Source organism: Pollachius pollachius (genome assembly GCF_949987615.1).
Source record: "Pollachius pollachius genome assembly, chromosome: 19".
Classification (NCBI taxonomy): domain Eukaryota; kingdom Metazoa; phylum Chordata; class Actinopteri; order Gadiformes; family Gadidae; genus Pollachius; species Pollachius pollachius.
In genome coordinates, this window is record NC_136952.1 from 16,196,133 (window position 1) to 16,218,123 (window position 21,991).

Below are 21,991 nucleotides of genomic sequence, written 5' to 3' on the forward strand. Positions count from 1 at the left end.
CGAGCTGCCGTCCGTCGGCCCTGAGTGCAGCAAACCTTCTCCTCATTCCCACGTCAAAAAGCTTTTCATTTGCCTTGGATTACACGGAATCAGATCGACAAGCTTCACTTTTGGAATATTATAAAGTTACAATGTGGTACATCGCTGTGGAAACATCCCGGTTGTTTTTATAAGTGTGCGGATCGGAACGACTTAAAAACTACCAGGGGCTACTGCGGCAGAAAAACGGCATAAACCCCTTTGTTTGTTCCTCTTTGGACTACATCCTGTTTTTTGTACAAAATAAGTGTTGTTTTACGGAAGGACCATGTCGCAATGTAGGTTATGAGACGAGTTGTTCGTGTGGATGGCTTGTTTACAGTAGAAAATGGCTGCTGAAACGCAGTGTCGAGGAGACTGACCTGAATCAATGCATCAACACCAGGTTACCCCGGACAGGACCCACTAAACATTAGGTTACCCAGGACAGGACCCCTAAACATCAGGTTACCCTGGACAGGAACCAACAGAAGTAAGGGACAAGGTGCAATGTCTAGGAGACTGACCTGAATCAACGCATGAACACCAGGTTACCCTGGACAGGTCCCACAAGAAGTGAGGTAGAAACATCAGGTTACCCTACCCTGGCAGGACCCACTAAACATCTGGTTCCCCTGGACAGGACCAACCAGAAGTAAGGTAGAAACATCAAGTTACCCCGGACAGAACCCACCAGAAGTAAGGTAGAAACATCAAGTTACCCCGGACAGAACCCATCAGAAGTAAGGTAGAAACATCAGGTTCCGCTGGACAGGACCCAGTAGAAGTAAGGTAGAAACATCAGGTTCCCCTGGACAGGACCCCGTAGAGGTAAGGAAGAAACACCAGGTTCCCCTGGACCGGACCCACCAGAAGTAGGGGAGATAGGGCAGCAAATGCAGTCAATTGACAGTGTACTGTGGCTCCTTGGACAGCCCTGATCGATGGTTTCCCTGTTTGTGTTTCAAGCCAGTGTGATCAAATCTCAGTCGCAAAGCCATCGCATCTGAACCAAGGAGACCAATGTTATGTGATACTTTTTAATTTACATCGCCTTAAAAAACCCTCACACCCAACTTTAATCCTGGATTAAAGTATGCATACGCACAGAAATGCAGGACTTCCTTGGTTAAGCGGATCTTAATTGAAACAACCTGAGTTGGCAAGGTGTGGGTCCCCCCGGGCCTTTTTTCCTCTCCTTCCAGGTCTCTCCAGACCTCCTCTGGCTCAGAATCAAAACACAAACGATGGATCAACAGCAACATGTGAGGGAACTCTTCCAACTGGGCCGTAGACGGGTCGGTCAGGACGGTCTGCGGACTGTAAACGTGCTCCTGGTGGTGTACATCCTATCCTTTTGTGTCCTCCTGTGCGACGCCTCTCCGGCCAAGCAGTGTGACAAGAGCTGTCTGTCTGGAAAGTGCATCAACGGGTCTTGCGTCTGCGACCGTGGTTGGGTCGGGGACCAGTGTCAACACTGCCAAGGACGGTTCAAGTGAGTAACACTAGTTAAGGAGACTGGTGTTTTAAAGGAAGATATATATATATATATATATAACATGTCCGCATCACTATATCTAAAAATTAGCTAACATATGTTACGTATGTTGTAGAGCTGTTTACTTGCGATGTCCCAATTTTTTCCAACAATGTTCAAATCCAGTTTATTTCACGGTAACGGTCCGTTACATTTTGTCGTGTGTCAGTGGTGTAATATGCCCTTTACCCCTAACTTCCGGGGAAACACAAGAAAACAGTAATCCAGTAGAGACCTAATTTATTTAAATTATATTTACTGATTTATTAAATTTATTTAAATTATATTTATTTGCTTTAAACGATGTGATACTTTGTGTCTGTGCATGAACAAGTGGCTCATCCCATCCACCAAGCTTTCCCACACAGACTTTACTTTTTTTAAACATTTAATGTAATTGTTCAGTCCGAGAGAACAATGCCATCAATGATCGATAGTGTTTCCTATACATTGACAACACACGTTTGCTTTTCCACTCAGAAGTACAGCTTCCCAAATAATTATTCATCCTTTTTAAAGTTTTTAAGTCGGCTGATCTGTATTATTTACAGTCTATGTTAAGTCAGTTTAACCTGTATTATATACATTCTATATGCCCATTAACACCCACAATGGACCTACAATGTCCATGCAGTTCTTTACCTATTTTTGGCTTCTAAACAGCTATTGCAATCAATGGGGCTCATTTTGAAACTTGAGACGCCTCGAGTTGAATTGTATTTTAGTAAGGCTTTTGTTTAGGTTAGTACTTTGAAATTCCGCCATTGTGTTGAAATAGTTACCAAAAGATGGCTCAATAGAGAGGTGTGCTGCTGCACGAGTGTCTCATGGTCAGAAGTACACTGCTAGACACACAGGACACAAAGACTAAAGTCTTTGGTTCCACTCGTCAGAACACTGTAATTTAGAGCATGAATAACTAATATCTTTCTAACTCAAACCCCCCCACTCTGTCAGTTTCACCCACAAATAGAATCATAAAGTAGGTTGTTTTGACCATGGATATCAGCACTGGACATAACATTATTAGAACATAAGATTATCCACAGCTGTTTGGATAGTCGACTCATCTGAGTCGACTATCCAGTTAGCAAGTTAACGTTATGTTACTTGTGGCAATTTCATTCAAATGAAATGAAATAACGTGTCCAAACGTAACGTCAATAAATCTTAATTGCAATAACGTGATGACGTCAATATAATGCACAAACATGATTTTCTGACTCTCTTCCCAATGCTGCATGAGTCACATAAGATAAATTTTCACCGGCACAACCCCCAAGACAACAACCCCCGTGTTCACTCGCTGATCCATCGTCATTAAACCTTGTTTTGTTATTGTTTTGATTGAGAGGCCCCTTGCGGCAGAATTGAAATGTTATCCCTTGATTCGAAGAAATACAGTTCTGCATCGACTGTTGGCCTCCTTCTTTGATTTTACTCTGTCATTTCCCAATTTCCCTAACCCATCCCATATGTGGGTCGTGCACTCGTGTGTGAACCAGAGTGGATTGGGCCTCCTACCATTTGTGGGTAGTGTTCAGTTCCCCTCACTACACTAGTAATTACTTACACTAGTATATTGTAGTTATAGGTGATCTGTGTGTGTGTGTGTATGTGTGTCTGTGTGTGTGTGTGTGTTTGTGTGTGTGCCTGGCAAAGCAAACAAAATGTGTTCTCTTTAGTTTTTGGCTTCCATTTTAGTAGCAGACTGCCTTCTGTTTGTTTGTTTGTTTGTATCTGCATAGTGAACGGACTGCTTCGGTTGCCTCACTATCTCTCTCAATATAACCTGATACAGTTATAAGGCCTTATAAGGGAATAAATCGAATTTGAAATTGAGTTTTCTCCCATTAAAAGAGTCAGCCTGTCTTTGGTTGATCTGATTGAGAGATTATAGAACAGAAACATCTGCTTTCTCCACCTGGGAATGTGAAGAACACACTCCTAAGCATGAAGTAGTAGTCAAATGTGCCAGAGAACTGAAGCCTAACATCTATTATGAAAAAGAATGTGACCTTGCCCTAAAAAATAGTCTGATTTACACTCAAGAATATTTTTTAATGTTATGGTTATGGACCAAGAAACTGCTTGGACAACTTTGTAGTTAGGCTTGAAGCTAATCTTTAATCGCACCTTCGAGTCACTCTGGGGAGTTCACTGTTGACTAATCACTAGATGTGGAGATGTGCTGGCTGGGGAATATACCTCCTTTGCTGTGAAAGCAGTCACTTCCCCCTCCTCACCCCACCCTACACGTTTGGTTCAATCCATGACCTAATCAAATTCCGTAAGATTCCTATTGTTTCCCCCTCCTGATGTCAAGACAGTTTTCCAGGGGAATACCAAGATGTAGATAGACTTCGAGTGACACAAGGAGTGGAAACTGGACAAGCAAGGCATGAGAAAACCACTGGCTTTGATTTCCAAGAGCAAAACTGAATACAATGTGTGTGTGGTGTAGTTGGGTTTGCTGAGCAGTCTAGTTAGTGGTCAGGGTGTTGGGTTTGCCGAAGGGTCTTGGGTTCAAACCCAATTGGACTCTGCAGTCCCTGGAGGCATCCTTGAGAAAATACCAATACCCATATACTGCTCCTCAAGGACTGAATCCACCGTGGCTTTGCTGCTTGTATGATCGCACTGGCTAAATGATAAAATAGTAAACAATGTCGATTTCTAGAACTAGACAGAACTCCAAAGTTATGTCTTATTTGATCTGGCATATTTGTCTGGCCAGACAGATTTCCAGAAGACCTGGCACGGGTCGGTCAATCCCAATCCTTAATCTAATATGGGTCTATTTTGACACGTTGACTGTGCAGAGGAGTGCCCAATTGGAAGGCCATTAAGACATTTTCATAAACAACCAAGATGGCTGCCGCTGATGTGTCACACGTTTTTGTTTCTCTGATTGTTTGAAGGGTTGTCCAATTGCATCCAGAGATATTTTGGTCGAAGTCTGTTGATAACGCCCCTTGGATATTGAAAGCTGGTTCCAGACTAAAACGTAATTTCAAATCGGTCTGGTGATGTCAGGCTAGTAATTCCTCCAAATACACCAGATTCCAGCTGCCTTTAAAGACATGCATGCTAGGCTATTTTACACATGCGTACAAGGCTAAATGGAGGCATGCAGGCTAGGCTAATCGCAGACATGCTAACCTGATAATTGGACGTGGTAAATGACCTGTCGCTCTGAACAGGATGTGACCAAGGGATGACCTGGTGTTCCTTTCAGGGTGTCTCCTTACTACCTCACACATCCATCGTGAGCAGTGATTGGCTGCAGCCCCATGTCTCCACCTGACCAGCGAGGCGTGCGTAAACTGGATGGGTTACTGGGCACACAGGTGCACCTCGAGAAAGTGCCGCGTCACACCAGATCCTTACCACAACACACATAAACCCAACCAACTCTTACCTTATAGTTAAACCCTAACCAACTAAAACCTCATACCTAAATATAACCATATTTATTTTATGCTAAGGTAAGTGATTTCTAAAGAATTGGTTGGTTTTTGTCTCTAAAAGGCATATGTGAATCACAAATATAATACTATCTGGTATTACCTAACAAACCATAATTACAATTCACACACAGATAATAATCAGTTCATAGTGTGGCCGTGACGCACCTGTCCTCCGCTTGTAGAAAGGGAATTGAAGGGGTGTTTACAGGGGAGCCAGCAGCCCTGACCCAGAATAAGAAATCATGAAAGCATTATTTATAGATGAAGGATGGGGGTTTGGTTTTCCTTTAAAGTTAGACTTTCTAATATTTTTCAGGTTTTCAAAAAATATTTGCCCAACTGCTAGCAAGATATAATACCAACAAGGGATTGGCCGATTACTTAATATTGATTGTAATCCCATGATTGTAGCCTACATTGAAGCTCTGCTGTAATCAAGGCAGACCTGGACCGATGAGTGGATCTGAAAGCCACTTGCGTCCACGAAGCAATCCTTTTTTAATGTTTCCTTTTTGTGTTATTAAAATAACACTGTAGAAATTAAAAGGAAAAACGATTTATTTGTGTTCACATTTATAGAATGTTTCCATTTTGAAAACGCAACACCTGGGTTTTGTAGTTGAAAGTCTTCAAACTGTATTGACAACACAACTCAAATAAACGTTAAGTAATATTCATCGACACTACTCCTGGTTTCTACCTAACCTTGGTTGAAAGATAATCTTTCGTACCCTGTACGACTCGTACCATGTATGATTTAGACGTCCCTGACTCCCTTGAATAGTAGTATCTGTCTCACAAACCCAGTCGAGCCAATCTAATTTTCCTTACCAAAATATTTAATACGTTTAATGTCAAAACGCGTTCAGAATTATCTCACCATGCATTTTAGATGATTCCAGCACCCAGTTGGTGAAGACTCCTCCACTACACTTGTCTAACAGGGAGGTTTGGGCACCTAATGGGGAGGATCAGTCCTCCATGAGGCCTAGTTTGTGGTGGATATTCTTCAAACTGTATTGACTAACGCAACTCAGAATAAACTTTAAGAGTTTATTGTAATAAAGGGTAAAAATAGTATTAAAGAATAGTAGTCTCTGCAGAGAGGCCACGAAACACCACAAGCATACAAAGGGTGAAACGCTGTAGAGAGCCCCGAATAGGGGCTCACTCCTGGGTAAAGAGCAGGGAAACGTCCTTGAGGGCACAGCTTCAGATAGGGATTCCACTGCTCCTTTAGTCCATCTCAGGAATGTATCTCCTGGTACTGCTGCGTCTGAGTCAGCCAAGGCTGTCTCAGTTAGACACCACAACACCTGATGAAAGGAGATGAGAGAACTCATGTTTTAGCCAGTAACTACATTCAGAAATCATCGCTTTGCTATGGTCCATGTGCACAGCTATTGCTGTGAACCGTTCCCCAGCAAGAGCTCTGTAAGTCAACATCAGTGACGTGCGGGGAGTTCAGTGGCTTGGAAGGCATCCTTGGTATCTCCACACACAACTGTTATCAATTAAAGCTTACTAGAGTTTCCTATACACTGTAATTATCACTTTCTTAAATTTGTCATCACGTGTAATCTGATGAACAAACCCAGTCAAACCGCGCATAAACTAAAAATGACCAACATTTCATTCAGTAAAATTACCAATAATGAAAATATTATAGCATTCACAATTGCAAAAAAATCTGGGTTACTAAATGACCAATCAACATGTGCTATTCCATAACCAAAAAAAACAATTTCCAAATAATTTGGATGACCAAAATACGGAAAGTTATTCCATTGGTGATGCGTATCGAAACTCTTTGACATTTGCTTGTTTAGTGGTGGATTTCTCCTGCTGTGTATGTAATGCCACTGCTTGGAGAATAGCAGACATGGGAAACAAAGAATAAAGCTCTTAACTTAATATACCACTGCTGCTGGAACAATCTCACAACCTTGTCCCTTTTACGTTCATGCATGTTTTCAACAGCAGGGCATGGCCTCTTTTCTTATATTTTCTAATGAATTAAAATAACACAATTTGCTCAAGCATCTCAAATGTTGAATGGTTGTTGTGGTTTGGTTAATTTGCTACAAGGCGACAGCACGTGCTTGTAGGGACGTAAACTTGCGAATTCTACTAAAACACTTCGATAGCCAGGACCAGAGCAGAGATGCTAGCTACTCTATTAGCTAGGTAGCCTAGTGTCTCATAACCCAAATATACTAGGTACCGTTGCAAGCTAAGTATTCCTAACATGCTAAGTGACACAACATGCTAGTTACCCTAGCAGGCGGACCTGAACATTATACTTTCGGATGATTCAGTTTCTGTGGCTGCGTCACGAGGTCTGAGTAGAGGGCATTCAGCAATCCAAGTTAGTATAATTAGCAAAACAAATGCAACTGAAATCAAATTCTCAGGAGGTCCATGCTGTTCTCCCGGATTCCTTAGTGCCGTCCTCTATTACTTAAATTGCACAATTCCGCCAACACAAGAATGCTTTTCACTCCCTTTTTAAGAGCTTAGTAGTTAGTTTCACATCTCCCTTTCAAACTCTACCGACAGCCAGTTTACCATCTATTTTTGGTTTTATTTTGCAAGGGACAAAATAATACAGTCTGACCTTTAAAGTAACTGTGAACTTTGACCTGCAGCACTAATATTTAACCTCAGATGATCTGCCTGGGTGAACCACGCTAACTGTTGTGCTTTCTTCTGTCTTTGTTGCCTAGGTTAACCGAGCCCTCGGGATACCTGACGGATGGTCCCTTCAACTACAAGTTCAAGACCAAGTGCACCTGGCTCATAGAGGGCTAGTGAGTACTGGGGCACCTTCCGTCTGTCCTCCAGACACCAGCTGTATTGTGAAAGCATTGACGCAATGCACTTGATGCAAGCCGTTGCTCAGCTGAACCGTGTTAAATCCACCATGCCAAGCCCCAGTGATAAAAGTTGATATTTGAAATGTCAGTGGAGAACTTTGGGTGTCTGCTGCCAAGTTCCAAAACAAGCTTCACCACGTGCAACGGTGGTGATTATCACTGAAATGAAAGAATCTATTTGTAATAAAAAAATATTATTATCAAAGATTCCATTCTTTAACTGTTTTTGTTTCCTTTCCTCCTTGTCTTGCTGTCGTTCCGCAGTCCGAACTCTGTTCTTAGGTTGCGCTTCAATCACTTTGCCACAGAGTGCAGCTGGGATCACATGTACGTGTATGACGGAGACTCCGTTTACGCCTCTCTGGTCGCTGTTTTCAGGTACGTTTCTTCATGTGTGTGTAAGAGCATCCTCACACTGAAACGCAAAACTATAATGGGCCCACATCTAGTGAAACACATAACATTGCATACGGGCGAATGCGATTGGCTCAAAATGTGTCGTTGATGATTTTATTTCTATTGCATAGTGTTGCAAATTATAAATTTGCACTTTGCAAAAAATAAAACCTGATGATAATCTTTCATTTTCAAGGTACTGCAAATAACCACAGTAAGCTAATGGAAACAGCTAACGCATCTTGATGTGTTAATCATCAAACAGTTTTTCCGTTGCTGTGTTTTTTCTCAGGGATATGATTCAGCTTCGTCTAATGTTATCGTTAGGAAATAGTTAGTCACAGTTGCTCAGCCCAAGATGAAAAGATAATAAACCGATAAATTAACACAAAAATAGTCAGAATAAACGTATGTTTGTTAATGTGCATTAAAATAACTAAACAGGCTGTAGGCAAGATTTAGGAGTTGGAAAAAGAGCAGAAGAGAGCAAGGTTTAGAATAAACTCACTCTAAAAACTAAAGGCACATCTAACAGAGTCTTATTATCATAGTCATCCGTCTTTTTAACACCTGACGGATGACTATGCCATATTCAACAAATTACACTTAAATGATACCTTAGATCACGCTGTAGATCTAGCCTACAGCACATTCTAATAGATAGATAGATCTAATGAGAGATCTTCAACTTAAACCATGGCGGCCGATCCCTCTGCCACAGTAAATAAAAAAATATAAAAGCAACGCCGTTGCTTACACCAAGACCCCCACGGCGACTCAGACCGCCGAGTCTGCTTAGCCCTCCCCCCTTTGGATCGCTTTGCTTTCTTACAGTATATCAGGCTAACACTAGCACTATCAATGAAGATGCTGACATGATCGTGTCGTGATACTGTGAAAAAGTGAATTACTTAGTGGAGGTAATCTGCTAGTTTGCTTAGGCTCTGCGCCGATAGACAGCGGTGGGTTAACCTTGACGCGGGTGATGACGTGTCGTGTTTAACAAGGTGTGCGCAAACCCCCCCCCCCCCCCCCCCCCCCCCCCAGTGGCCTCATCGTCCCAGAGGTGAGGGGCAACGAGACGGTGCCGGAGGTTGAGACCACGTCGGGCTACGCCCTCCTGTACTTCTTCAGCGACGCGGCCTACAACCTCACCGGCTTTGAGATCTTTTACTCGTGAGTTGCCGCCGTCGGCCGTTTATTCGAAGGACTGGACACGTTTTGGGGAGTGAGGTTTGTAATGATGCGCTGCTGTGAATGCATGACGTTGGTCAGCATCATTGTCAACAGCAGTGTAACAACAGGGTTAGTCACGGCTGTGGTACTGAGCCAGGCCTGCCCCGTAACAGCCACTTGCAGCTAACAATGTGGGCAAGGTTGTTTGATAGCCAGCCCTAAGAGGAACGTGTCTGCTTAAATGGCTTGATAGTATTTACAGGGTCAGGCTCAGACTATGACTTTCAGTTCTATTTTGGGTCGATTTTAATTATTGAGTTTTAATGAAAGTTGGTGACGGTATTTGTCATTGAATTGGTCTTGGGAAACCGCAATATGGTCAAATGTAGATTGTAAAGGGCAGAGTGAATGTACAAAATACAAAGACCCAATACCCTTTGTATTTTTTGTTCCATAAGATAAAATGTACAAACCCACATCAGGAAATGTGGCTGCTTATGTAGTCCTGATGATAATAAAAAGTTAAATAGATAGATAGCAAATGTATTAATCCCCTGAAGGGGAAATACCTTTGTTACAACAGCCCACTAGCAGTGGAAAACAAAGGATAAAAACAATACAATAATAATACAAAGTACTAAATGAAAACAAAAATAGATGCTAAAGTAAATGCTTAAGAAAAGACAAACAGGGCATACAAAACAGACGGTATAAACAATATAAATTATGAAGTGTAAAGAATTAATGTACGCATACTGAAAAACAAACGAAACAGACCCAGACACACAGTAATCAAAGTAAGCTCAACGTGTGTGTTCCCCCTCCCTGTCCAGCATCAACTCGTGCCCCAACAACTGCTCGGCCCACGGCAAGTGCACCACAGGGAACTCCATTTCCAGCCGTGTCTACTGCGAGTGCGACAAGTACTGGAAGGGCGAGGCATGCGACATCCCGTACTGCCGCAACAACTGTGGGAGCCCCGACCGCGGCTACTGCGACCTCACCGGCGAGAAGCTGTGCGTGTGCAACGACAGCTGGCAAGGTAGGGAGGCCCTCTTCATGGCCGCCGATGTACGGTGATTGGTTCAATGAGGTTTTAGTTTTTTGTCACATGATTGTGTTTCTATTTTGAATATTTGAATAGGGACGACACTACAACGTTTTAGTTGTAGTATTTAGTGTGTTTTTGGGTCTCCATGGACCGTCGAGAGGGACAGGAAGTCTGAGGCTACTTTGTGATGCAGTTTTAATAGACATAAATAAGACATACACATTTATTTGTAGCTCACCCTTCACAAAGTCATTCATAGTCATTCATAGTGCTTTACAGAAGCAGGAATCCTGCTTCAATGAAATCCAATGGAATTACATCATTAAAAGACGATAATCATTTCAAAATGAGAATTTTTTATATAAAATGGTGTATGTAGAATGTATAGAGTAGCCCAGCTTTGTGATTAACCGTTTAATCACAAAGCTGCAGCAAACAGACTTTCTTTGAGTGCTTCCTCTTCCAGTGTGGGGGGATGGGGGGGTGGGAGTCGGTGGGATGTGTGTGTGTGTGTGTGTGTGTGTGTGTGTGCATGTGCGTGGCGTCTGTTGGAGGACTAGTGTTGAGATGGCGGTGGACTGGGCTTGGCTGACAGGTGGATGGAGCTCCATGTCGCCGGCTGATGTGTTTCCTATCCTTTAGAGGACAGGACCTCCAGTGGGTCGGGTTTCTAACCTTTGCTTAGAATTGTTTCTTTTGGCACGCTTTGCCCCACCTCAAAAGCGTTGGAGGCTCGCAGCCTATAGAAAACAGGATATTTCAGAACCCAACCACAACCTGATTATCAATCTACTAAGTATCCATTGCATGGTTACTTTTGGACAGCCGAAGGAATAGAATACATTTTTATCCAAAGTGACTTGCAGGGAAATACTGCTACAGGTTGTGAGGGCGGAGCAGGGAGATACTGATTGAGTTTGTGAGGGAGCCAGGCGGCGGTTGGGTATCCTACGAGTAGACGCCGGGGATCAATTGCGTAACCTTTCGTCTGGGAATCAAACTCCCTGGCCACTGGACACCGTCCACTAGTCAGGCCTGCATCGCTGCTCTCCTGTTTCCTGCTCTTCAGTCTCCTCCTCTCACTACTGTATGGTTGGCTCGGGGGGGCTGGATGCTGCCAGAGTACTGGGTTCAAAGCCCAAATTATGCAGCTTTGAGCAAACCCTCCACCTTAATGACGAGTGTTTGAATTCACCAGGCGTCACTTGGCGTGGCGGCATCTGCTAAATAACTAAATGTGACATACTAACTCTAACCCTCATATCTGTTCCAAGGCTCCCTTATTGAGACATTTGGGCTGAGCTGTTAAGCTAAAGTAGACGGTGGCGCTGCTGAGGTGCCCTGCCCAAGTGTGTGTGTGTGTGTGTGTGTGTGTGTGTGTGTGTGTGTTTAACCATCCTACTGGAGCTTTTCACTCAATTTGATCTGTTCTGTTGTGTTTTGTATAAAGACCCTGAACATCCATCCGTTCTGTCCTCATCTGGTCCTTGTTTGTTTTCTTTCCGAATGGGCCGTTATTGTCCCCTTATGGAGGTTGAAGAGGATGCATTATTGACGAAATGGGCTGAAATATTTAAACTACACTCCACAAACTCCCTCCCCATCGCATAACTAAAGCCATTGCATCTCTTAACAACCGTCTAAACTTCTCTTTCAGATTTCTTTCAGTTTCATTCTGAGTAATGAATCATTTTGTAAAATGGAAGCATGAATTGTGAATGAACCACATCGCCCTGTGGTGGAAGCTTTCATTCCTCAGCTTTAATAATTAATTTCTAACCCCTTCAAGTACATTTTGAGTCCATTACGTGTACATTTCCTAGGTTCCTAAAACAATTCCCATCTCACTTAAGAACCCTTTGGATCAACGTTTTGTACGTTTAAAACATGCCTGAAAACAAAACTGGTACATTGATTGTTCTCAGTGTACAAAAAAAACATTTCGGGCCGTCTGTGGAGTGCTTGTGACGGCCCGTTGGCGCTGGGCTGACGGACGGCCCCCAATCCACGGAGGGAATCTGCTGGCTCGATGCAAGAAAAAGCAATCACAGAGCTTCACCTCCCTACTTCCCCTTAGCGCTTGCACTAATAAATGATGTCATTATTTTGTAAGCTGGTTGTTTTCGGATGCAGTGAAGCGGAATGTTGTTAAAAGGGGCAGCCTTACTTTGGCGGGTTTCTAATCTAAGAGTACTGCCTCATAAGCCTGTTCATCAAAACTCGGTATGTCAACTCCGTTTCCGCCCAAAAAAACTAAACGGGTACCATCTGTTGTTTCTAAATTGGACCAATGGAGGACGCTGATCCCAGACCACTGATCCCACTAGTCTTAACAAGTGGCAGTTGATGTTGCAGACCGCAATGCATTCCACATTATGCGTACAAGACAGAGAAGATGGCACGTGTGACAGCATACCTTTCACCATTACATTTTGTTATTAATAAATATCAAAAAGAAGAGGGATAATGTTTTGACGTGAGTTTAGGACACCCTGTTGGAAACAAGACCAGGCAATGCACTGGAGCAGCAGCTCAGCTGTATTCATCTCTCTCGCTATCTGTCTCTGTCTCTGTCTCTCTGTCACTCTGTCTCTGTCTCTCTGTTTCTCTGTCCCTCAATTCAATTCAATGCAAAAAAGCTTTATCGGCATGAGAAACAAACATTTACATTGCCAAAGTGGGCGAACAATAAAAACGCTAAATACAAAATATATATGCATATATATTACACTGTTAAATACTCTCTGTGTCTGTGTCTGGGTCTGGGTCTGGGTCTGTGTCTGTCTCTGTCTCTGTGTAGGTCCGGACTGCTCGCTGACGGTGCCGTCCACAGAGTCCTTCTGGGTGATGCCCAGCGTCAAGCCCTTCGGGACGTCCCTGGCGCGCGCCTCCCACCAGGCCGTGGTGCAGGACAAGGTCATGTGGGTGGTGGGCGGCTACACCTTTAACTACAGCTCCTTCCAGATGGTTCTCAAGTGAGTGGGACTGTTTGTTTGGTGTTTTTAAATGATTCATAATTCATTGTGGGTGAGGGTAAGTAGATCAGGCGTGCGATTGGTTGGAATGTGTTAGCATCGCCTCTTTGGATTGGGTGAGACAAGCAGATTTTATTAATATCATATTATGTTAAATCATATATTTTTCCGTTTTAGCATGATTTGTTTCAAGGTACAATCGCAAGATTGGTGATTTTAAGATAAAGTCAGCGTGTAGACGACATAATCTCATTTTTTTATAATGTGACAGAAGTTAAGTAATTAAATAGAGATATGAGGATTTCAATTAATTAAATTGATGTCTGAACCTCGTTTCCACTCAAATTAACGGGTGGTCTGTTTTTCTAACAGAAGTGGATGCATATCTTTAGTTGCCAATTATTTGAGTTCCCCTAAACGTCGCCTTTGTTACCGGAAAACTTTGAAAACGAATCCAGCAGGAACTCATAAATGAACAACCCAGTCTCCCTGGCCTTTTGAGACCGATCCCCAAACGGCAATAACAAACGAATACCTCTGCGTATGAACTAGCATCGCGGCGCTACAGAGAACCACTCCCCGACATATTCCATGTTAACAGGAAGTGCACTCACAATATGTGGCAAATTTTCAGCACTTTTACGCCACGAGAAGCTTTGTGTGTGTGTGTGTGTGTGTGCATGCGTGCGTGCGTGCGTGTGTGTGTGTGAGGGATGGCGTTTTAGTGAGGGTACTTCCTGTTTCCACAGCTACAACCTGGAGAGTGGGGTATGGAACACAGTTCCCATCAACAGCGGACCGCAGCCCCGATACGGCCACTCGGTCGCAGCATGCCAGGTAACCCACACTCTACCCATAATGCACTAGGAGCAGTGACAGTTAGGTGATGGGATGGGGTTATGTTGTGTAACAACCGCCGGTGAGGGGGCTTTTTCACAGGCTAACCTACATGAAATCTGAACTGAAAGGGATACTAGATTTTGATACTATAATGATTTAAATTGTTACGTTTAGGGATGCGTTTGAGATTGCTAGGTTTATGTATTAGGTCATAAAGACATAAATATAGGTCATTTGGTGGACTATTTCAACCAAAATATGTCACAATACTGAAGTGGGATTAACCTCTGTGGATCATTAACCCCGCCAGTGTTAATCATTCCACCCTCGACCGATTGACCTCTCGGAGACTCTGTTGCGGATGCTAAGGCGGTTCCCTTTCTTCCCGGTCTCAGGGGGACATCTACATGTTCGGCGGGCGTTTGGAGACGGGCCTGGGAAACGTGACGGACGAGCTGTGGGTGTTTAGCGTGGCGAGCCGGACCTGGCAGCGCCGCACCCTCGTTCTGGCCCCCACGGCCCCCGGCCAGCAGATCTATGCTGTGGAGGGCCACTCTGCCCACTGCGTGACGATGGAGGGCGGCGAGGTCGTCATGGTGGTACTGTTCGGCTACTCGCCCATCTACAGCTACGTCAGCAGCGTGCAGGAGTACAACATCCGTGAGTGCTAATGTCGGCCGCTAGGCTAACGTCTGGCATTAGGTTAACATCTGGCGCTAGGCTAACGTCTGGCGCTAGGCTAACGTCTGGCGCTAGGCTAATGTCTCGTGCTAGGCTAATGTTGGGCCCTAGGCCAGGTTAATGTTGTGCCCTATGGGGGGGCCCCTAGGCCAGGTGAACTTCAGGTGCAACCCTAGGCTGACGCGGAGTGCTGGTCCATGGACATGTCTACATAGACGGCTCATAGGCCTTTGGGTCGTACGCCAATGTCGCCGCCATATTGGAGAGGCAAAGACTGGCCTGTAAACCAGTACAAGTAAAGGGGGTAGCTGCGGTTAATCTGGATAAAAAGCACTATAACTTATACATTATTCAACCGATATAATTCACTCTACTAACCCATTTACTAGTATTTTTCCACAGTTCAATCTTGGCCTCTCAAATATAGCACCAGTGTTGAGATAGTGCAGCAACAATGCAGTCAATGCGGCGTCTATGAATATATTGTTTGTCTGTGTGCTAGTCTCTCTCTCCTCTCCCACTAACCAATATATATAAAAAAGAATATGATTGTAACTGCTGCCTCCACAGTTAGTGACACGTCGCTATGATGGATGTATAATTATGGGATAGGCCTTAATGATGAGTGCAAGGTAGGAGAAAATGCTCAACTAATTAAAAAACAAACAAATAGATATTGCCTCTGCTCACCAGTGACCCCTTGTGTTCTTGTATGGGTACTGTAGCTATTACTGCGATGACTAAGTTTAAGATAAACATGGAGGGACAAGACATTTGTCCCTCCAACTATTTCTTCAATTATTACACACCTATCGCTGTCCCTATGTCTTTCCGTCTTTCCGTCTGTCTGTCTGTATGTCTGTCTATCGGTGTAAACATTTCATGAGTCTTTTGGTGAATCTGATTATTATACAATCTGTATCTGTAGTGTTCATTTCCTGTGTGCGTGTGTGTGTGTTTGCTGTGTATGTAACGTGGTTCTCTGTTGACTCCCTGGGTCCAAAATGAGGATGTTTGTTAAGGTTTGTTAGGGTTAGTTAGTTTAATCTTTTATTTCTCATTCCCTGATGTAGCCCAGGGACCTTCCATTAATGTGTTATATGTTAATGTGTTCACAAAGTATGCAATATAATTCATATAGTAGGGACGGGAATTGGCAGGAACCTATGTTTCTTTAGTATTGTTATCTTTGATGTGGTTTGACTTGGGGTTCGGTTCTACAGTTCCAGCATTATTCTTTTATATAAATGTGAACAGAACATAATTGATGCAAATTCACCCTTGGCGAATACACTCAAGCGACTTCTGTAGTTTCCACTGAGATAACATCAAGGCTTGCTTTTCGATGTTTGAGCAATCCTGACAATACATCAAAGTATTACAACAGCAAAGAAAATAAATAATTCTAACTCTATCCCACACAAACAGGTTTTTCTTTTCCATTTCTTCTCCCCCATTCCCTTAGAAGCACTTTTCTAACATGTGGCCCCTAAATATGCTTCACAATCAGGGCTTCACACTCACCTATTCATACTAGGGATGTTAACCGATGACCGTTTAACCGATGGTTGACCGTATCAACGGTAACCGATCAATCTTGTTGCTTGTCGGTTAAAAAAGAAATTGGGGTCAGTGTGGACTGTGGAGTGTGTGTTGGTTTCACTTTACACAAAAAGATAATCAGATGAGCTGACTTATTTGAAGTTGGACGAACACCGCGTCTCTAGCCCACTGTTTAATTAGCAATGTTTCAATTGAGCTCTGAACGCTGCCCTCTTCCGATTTGCCCCTTGTGAATCCCGCGCAGGGTCTCAACCAGGTCCGCGCCATGTCAGACCATTGTGGGCGTTTGAGCCCGCTCTCTACACACGATCAACTTGCAGTTAGCATGCCTCGTGTTTCAATTCAAACACAGGTCGTGCCGCGGTTAGAGCCACTGCCTCTCACTTGGAGAGTGTGTGTGTGTGAGTCGGAGGCAGAACGGGAGAGAGATAAGCAGAGTTACGAAATAGCAGGCGGCTGGTGCGGCTCGAAATGGCTGTTATTTCAAATAGCACATTTTAATCTGATGGGTTAACCGGTATCAACCAGTTAATGAGGCTCGGTGGTCGGTCAAGAATATTTGACATTTTCGCCATCCCTAATTCATACACTCATCCACACACCGACTGTAGTGTGAACCATGTATGGAACCGCCAACTCGATGGATGGAGTTGTGCTGAGGTGTCTTGCTCGAGGACCCCGCCACACCCCAAGGGCGGCCTGCGCCTTAGGAGGGAGCTCACCCTAACTACTGCCGATGAGCTGGCTGTCGTCTTGTATAGTTGACTCTGCCGTCGGTGGGTGAATGTGTGCATGAACGGGTGAATGTTCGGCAATATAGCAAAGCGCTCTGAGTGGCCACTGCTTGGAAAAGCGCTGTCTGTTTACCATTCATCATTCTACCTCCTGAGCCACTGCCGACGACCCGTCCATGTGCGTTTATATACCATTTCCCCCCCCCCCCCCCCCACAGGGTCCAACACGTGGTCTCTCCCGGAGACGCGGGGGGCGGTGGCCCAGGGCGCGTACGGCCACAGCAGCACCCTGGACCCCGGCAGCAGCAGCATCTTTGTGCACGGCGGCTACAAGACCCTCCCCGCCAACAAGTACGGCCTGGTGGACGAGCTGTACCGCTACGAGGTCAACACGCGCACCTGGTGAGCACGCACACACACATAGACACACACACAGCTACATACACACCTGCATACATATGTACATATACATGTACATACACATCTATCTATGCATACATGCATGCATGCATGTGTTTTTATATGTATCATGTACTGTATATGTATGCATACATTTATGCGTACACATCTATAGACACATACACATACAGGGATGCATTTACATACACATACATATAAACAAACTGTGTGTTTGTGTGTGTGTGTATGTCCAGGTTCATCCTGAAGGAGAGCGGCTATCCTCGCTACTTCCACTCGGCGGTGCTGGTGGGCGGGACCCTGATGGTGTTTGGCGGGAACACGCACAACGACACGTCGCTTAGCAACGGTGCCAAGTGCTTCTCTGCCGACTTCCTGGCCTACGACATCGGTAGGGGCCGCGCGTCACCTCGCCGTGGCAACTGCTTCAGCGATTAAAGAAAATAAATTCAATGGAGCTTGGTCAGTGCCCGCTCCGTTAACCTCTTCATCCTGAGATGACCCGTATCCGGATAAAGCCCTTCCCCACCAATAGCAAAGATGTTTAAAGGCATTTAAACACGTGAGACGCACCTAGAAAAATGATTACTTTGGTCTAACATAACCAGACCCTTCTGCCCTAATCAAAATAAGAAACATGTAACAAAAAGAGTTGGGTATTTCATACCTGTGCAAATGCACATCAATCAAAGTTTTGGAGATATACTCTATTTAACCTGGGAATGTTATTTTCCGTAATTGTCCTTGTGATGAAAAGGTTCATCAATAATACCTAGAACTTCTAAATATACCTGGTCCACAATACCTTCAACATCTAAATCAACAAAACCATCATTGTTAGATGCTTTTGTGTTGTTAATCTTACTATATTATTTTGCAGCATGTAAATGGTTTGTCTCCATGGTGACGGGTGAATAAATAAGGATACACTGTGATATTTTTCTCATGTCAAATGATTGATTCTGTGTTCAGCTCTTTATCACTGTTATAGTCTCAAAGGGCCTCACAAGCCCATGTTATACCCCCTCCCCGCCCCGCAAAGAGGTTCTAGAATCACATTAGGTAATGAGGAGATTATAGATTAGTCTTGAGTGCAAAATCAATCAGGACTGTGCTGGCTCGTTTGTTTATTGGACAGGCTCAAAGTGTGCGACCAAGAATACTTGAATGTGTCTCCAATGGTTCTTTCAATGACCTCCTCCTCCTCCTCCTCCTCCACCTTATCCCTCCCCCTCCTCCTCCTCCCAGCCTGTGACGAGTGGTCCCACCTCCCCAAGCCAGACCTCCACCGAGACCTCCCCCGCTTTGGACACACGGCCGTGGTCAGCAACGGGTGAGTCTCTGCTGCTGCTCCCCCCCCCCCCCCCGTGTCTCTCCCCCATCTCCCCTTATACTCATCCCGCCCCGTTCTCTCCCTCTTCCTCCCTCTTACATCCAACCCTCCTCTTCTCTCCCCCATCTCTCTCCTCCTTCCATCTCCTGCAACCCCGCCCTAATATACTCTTACTGCTTCTCTCGTCCTGCTCTTCCCCCCCCTCCTTATCTTCCCTCCCACCCCCATCTCCTCCTCTTCTCCCCTCCTCCTCCTCTTCCTCCTCATCCTTCTCCTCCACCAACTCCTGCTCCCCCACCTCTTGCTACAATCTCTCACCCTCTACTCCTCTTGCTCTCTCCTTCTGCCCTCCCTCCACCCCTCTCCTTCCCTGTTGAGCCCACTTGTATCAAAGGTTGTAGTGGCTCCAGTATCGACTGCACTCTTGGACTGGCAAGGCATGTTTCTGTGGATGACTAACCAGCATTTATACACACCACAACACACCACTATCCTGACCCCACATTCAGGACCCACCAGCTTAAAGTTACAGGGAATAGTTTTGGAGAACGTTACACATTATTTCCAGGACGTGTGTATGTATTATGATTCATAGATTCAGTTATATAATAATCTTAACAGACAATTGCATTATCTGGCAAACCAATGCAGTGCCCATTTGAAACGTGCCTGTTCAAAATGGGCCGATTGCTTGGGCTCCAGTAACGCTGCTTACATCTTTCTCGAGGGCTGCTCATTCAAAAAACACTTAACACTGCTCTCACTTTGGTCCTCAGTATCACACCCACCGAGTGTGAAGTGGATCAGAGCAAGGGTTTACTCAATAGCGAACGTGAGATAATCAACCGGTTGCTGTCATTGCTTACCTCTAGCTATTTGAGACCTGCTTTTAGCTAAGCCAAACAAATTGACAAACATACAAGACTAGACTGCTACAGCCTAACATCTCCGGCCTCACTTTCTTCACCTGTTCTTGAATGTACTGCGCTGTAGCAGCGGAGAGCAAACTATACCCAGCGTGCCGTTCAGCGGTGCAGCAGTTAATGGAGCTCCCGTCTCAATACACTACAGTGTGTTCTCTTAGCGAAAGTAAATCAAGGCCAAGTGGGAAGTCGATCGGCTGAGCGGTAGTCGAGAAAATCGAGGAGAGACGAACAGAGACTGCATACATAAACATGTAGATACTGCCTCCATTATCATGTGGAACAATGGAACAATTATTATGGAAATGATAATGCAAATTATTTCCATAACCTTGGGTCATACATTTAATCCGATGACATTTCACCGCAAACCAAACAGGTTGGGAATGTGTGTGTGTGTGTGTGTGTGGTTTTGTGTGTGTGTGACTGTGTGTGTGTGTGTGACTGTGTGTGACTGTGTGCTCGCGTACATACATGTATGCGAGTAAGTGAGAGAGAAAAGGTTGGTGTTGTGCTTAATAAATGATGGCTAAGCATTTAGAGCTAGCCAATCAGAGCAATACGCTTTGCAGCTGTAATCAATGAAAAGCAATTAACTTGTGTGTGTGTGTGTGTGTGTGTGTGCGCCCTCTCTCCTCCAGCTCCATGTACGTGTTCGGGGGTTTCTCGGGAGTCCTGCTCAACGACCTGCTGGTCTACCGGCCCCCCAGCTGCCAGGCCTTCCTGACCCCCGACACCTGCCAGGGGGCGGGCCCCGGGCTGCGCTGCATCTGGGGCCAGGGCCGCTGCGACCCCTGGGAGCCCAGCATGGCCCCCGGGAGCCTCAGCAGAGCGGCCTTCTGCCCTGCTAAAGCTGGTGAGGGGAGGGAGGGGGGCCCATTTACACTAGTATATATATATATATCTATGTCTATAGATATATAGATATCTATCTCAGTGTTCTCGTATAATTGTTGGGCCCCTAGGCTAATAACCCCCACCATTTTTTGGGTAATTACTTATCTAATACGCAGCCTAAAAAGAGCACTAGTTTATTTATTTGGAGCCGCTTATTTTGGTGTGAAAAATTACCCAGTGCATAGGTTCCAGCAATGCACTCAGTGAAAGGTCTGTTGGATCTGCATTATATCCAGTCTATGTCAAGTCCATTGAACCAATATCTAGAGTTGCACCCACAATAGAGCTCCAGTTCTTCACCTGCTTTTCGCTGTCATCTAGTGGAATACACTTCTACACAACCATTTAAATCCATTGGGAACTTTTTGAATTCCTAAGGTTAATTGTATTTTGTTAGGGCAATTGTTTGGTGCAGGGTGCTTTGTAGTTTGCCCATTGTGTAGAAGTATTGACCAAACGATGGCTCTATAGAGAGGAGTGCTGCTGCCCGACCATCTCCTGGGCAGGAATACACCGCGAGACACAAGACTCAATTCACTGCATAACATCGCTGTCATTTAGAGGGAGAATTACTAGTGCATGTCCAATATCTTCCATACAAAAACTACTTCACCCCCCACCCCCCGTCAGCTATCACAAGTACAATCAGGTTCTGTAGGAAACACTTTTATGTGTATGGTAACATTATAAAGTTACAACAACGTTCAAGGTAAACATCACGTTATCTACAGCTGTTTGGGTATCGACTCATCTAACGTTGAGTTAACAAGTTAACGATGATGTGTGACCCCACCAGGCCTGCCCTCTATCCCAGGGGAAACACGGCATCTATATAGATAGATAGATAGATAGATAGATAGATAGGTAGATAGATAGATAGATAGATAGATAGATAGATAGATAGATAGATAGATAGATAGATAGATAGATAGATAGATAGATAGATAGATAGATAGATTAATCTGCTTCTCTGTTATTCTTTATGGGAGTGGTGCAAGAGGGTGGTGGGAGTAAGGAAGTGTCTCTCTATCTGTCTGTCTGTGGTTCCTGGTCCCCAGGCAACCTTCAAATTAGCAGCTGCCTGAAAAGAGCAATCCTTTTTTC

At 44.5% G+C, this 21,991-nt stretch overlaps 1 protein-coding gene across 2 annotated transcripts in view; it reads left to right on the forward strand.

The window, feature by feature from the left end:
• Nucleotides 1–21,991, forward strand: part of atrnl1b (attractin-like 1b) — an 88,348-nt gene continuing 66,357 nt past the window's right edge. For both annotated transcript variants that reach the window (XM_079757465.1, XM_079757466.1), the window contains exons 1-12: nucleotides 1–1,513; nucleotides 7,752–7,835; nucleotides 8,166–8,279; nucleotides 9,345–9,473; nucleotides 10,307–10,515; nucleotides 13,325–13,499; nucleotides 14,249–14,336; nucleotides 14,735–14,999; nucleotides 17,536–17,719; nucleotides 17,971–18,125; nucleotides 18,983–19,067; nucleotides 20,632–20,846. In XM_079757465.1, the coding sequence (XP_079613591.1) occupies nucleotides 1,266–1,513; nucleotides 7,752–7,835; nucleotides 8,166–8,279; nucleotides 9,345–9,473; nucleotides 10,307–10,515; nucleotides 13,325–13,499; nucleotides 14,249–14,336; nucleotides 14,735–14,999; nucleotides 17,536–17,719; nucleotides 17,971–18,125; nucleotides 18,983–19,067; nucleotides 20,632–20,846 (1,951 nt within the window). In that variant the 5' untranslated portion in view covers nucleotides 1–1,265. The remainder of the gene's footprint in view (nucleotides 1,514–7,751; nucleotides 7,836–8,165; nucleotides 8,280–9,344; nucleotides 9,474–10,306; nucleotides 10,516–13,324; nucleotides 13,500–14,248; nucleotides 14,337–14,734; nucleotides 15,000–17,535; nucleotides 17,720–17,970; nucleotides 18,126–18,982; nucleotides 19,068–20,631; nucleotides 20,847–21,991) is intronic.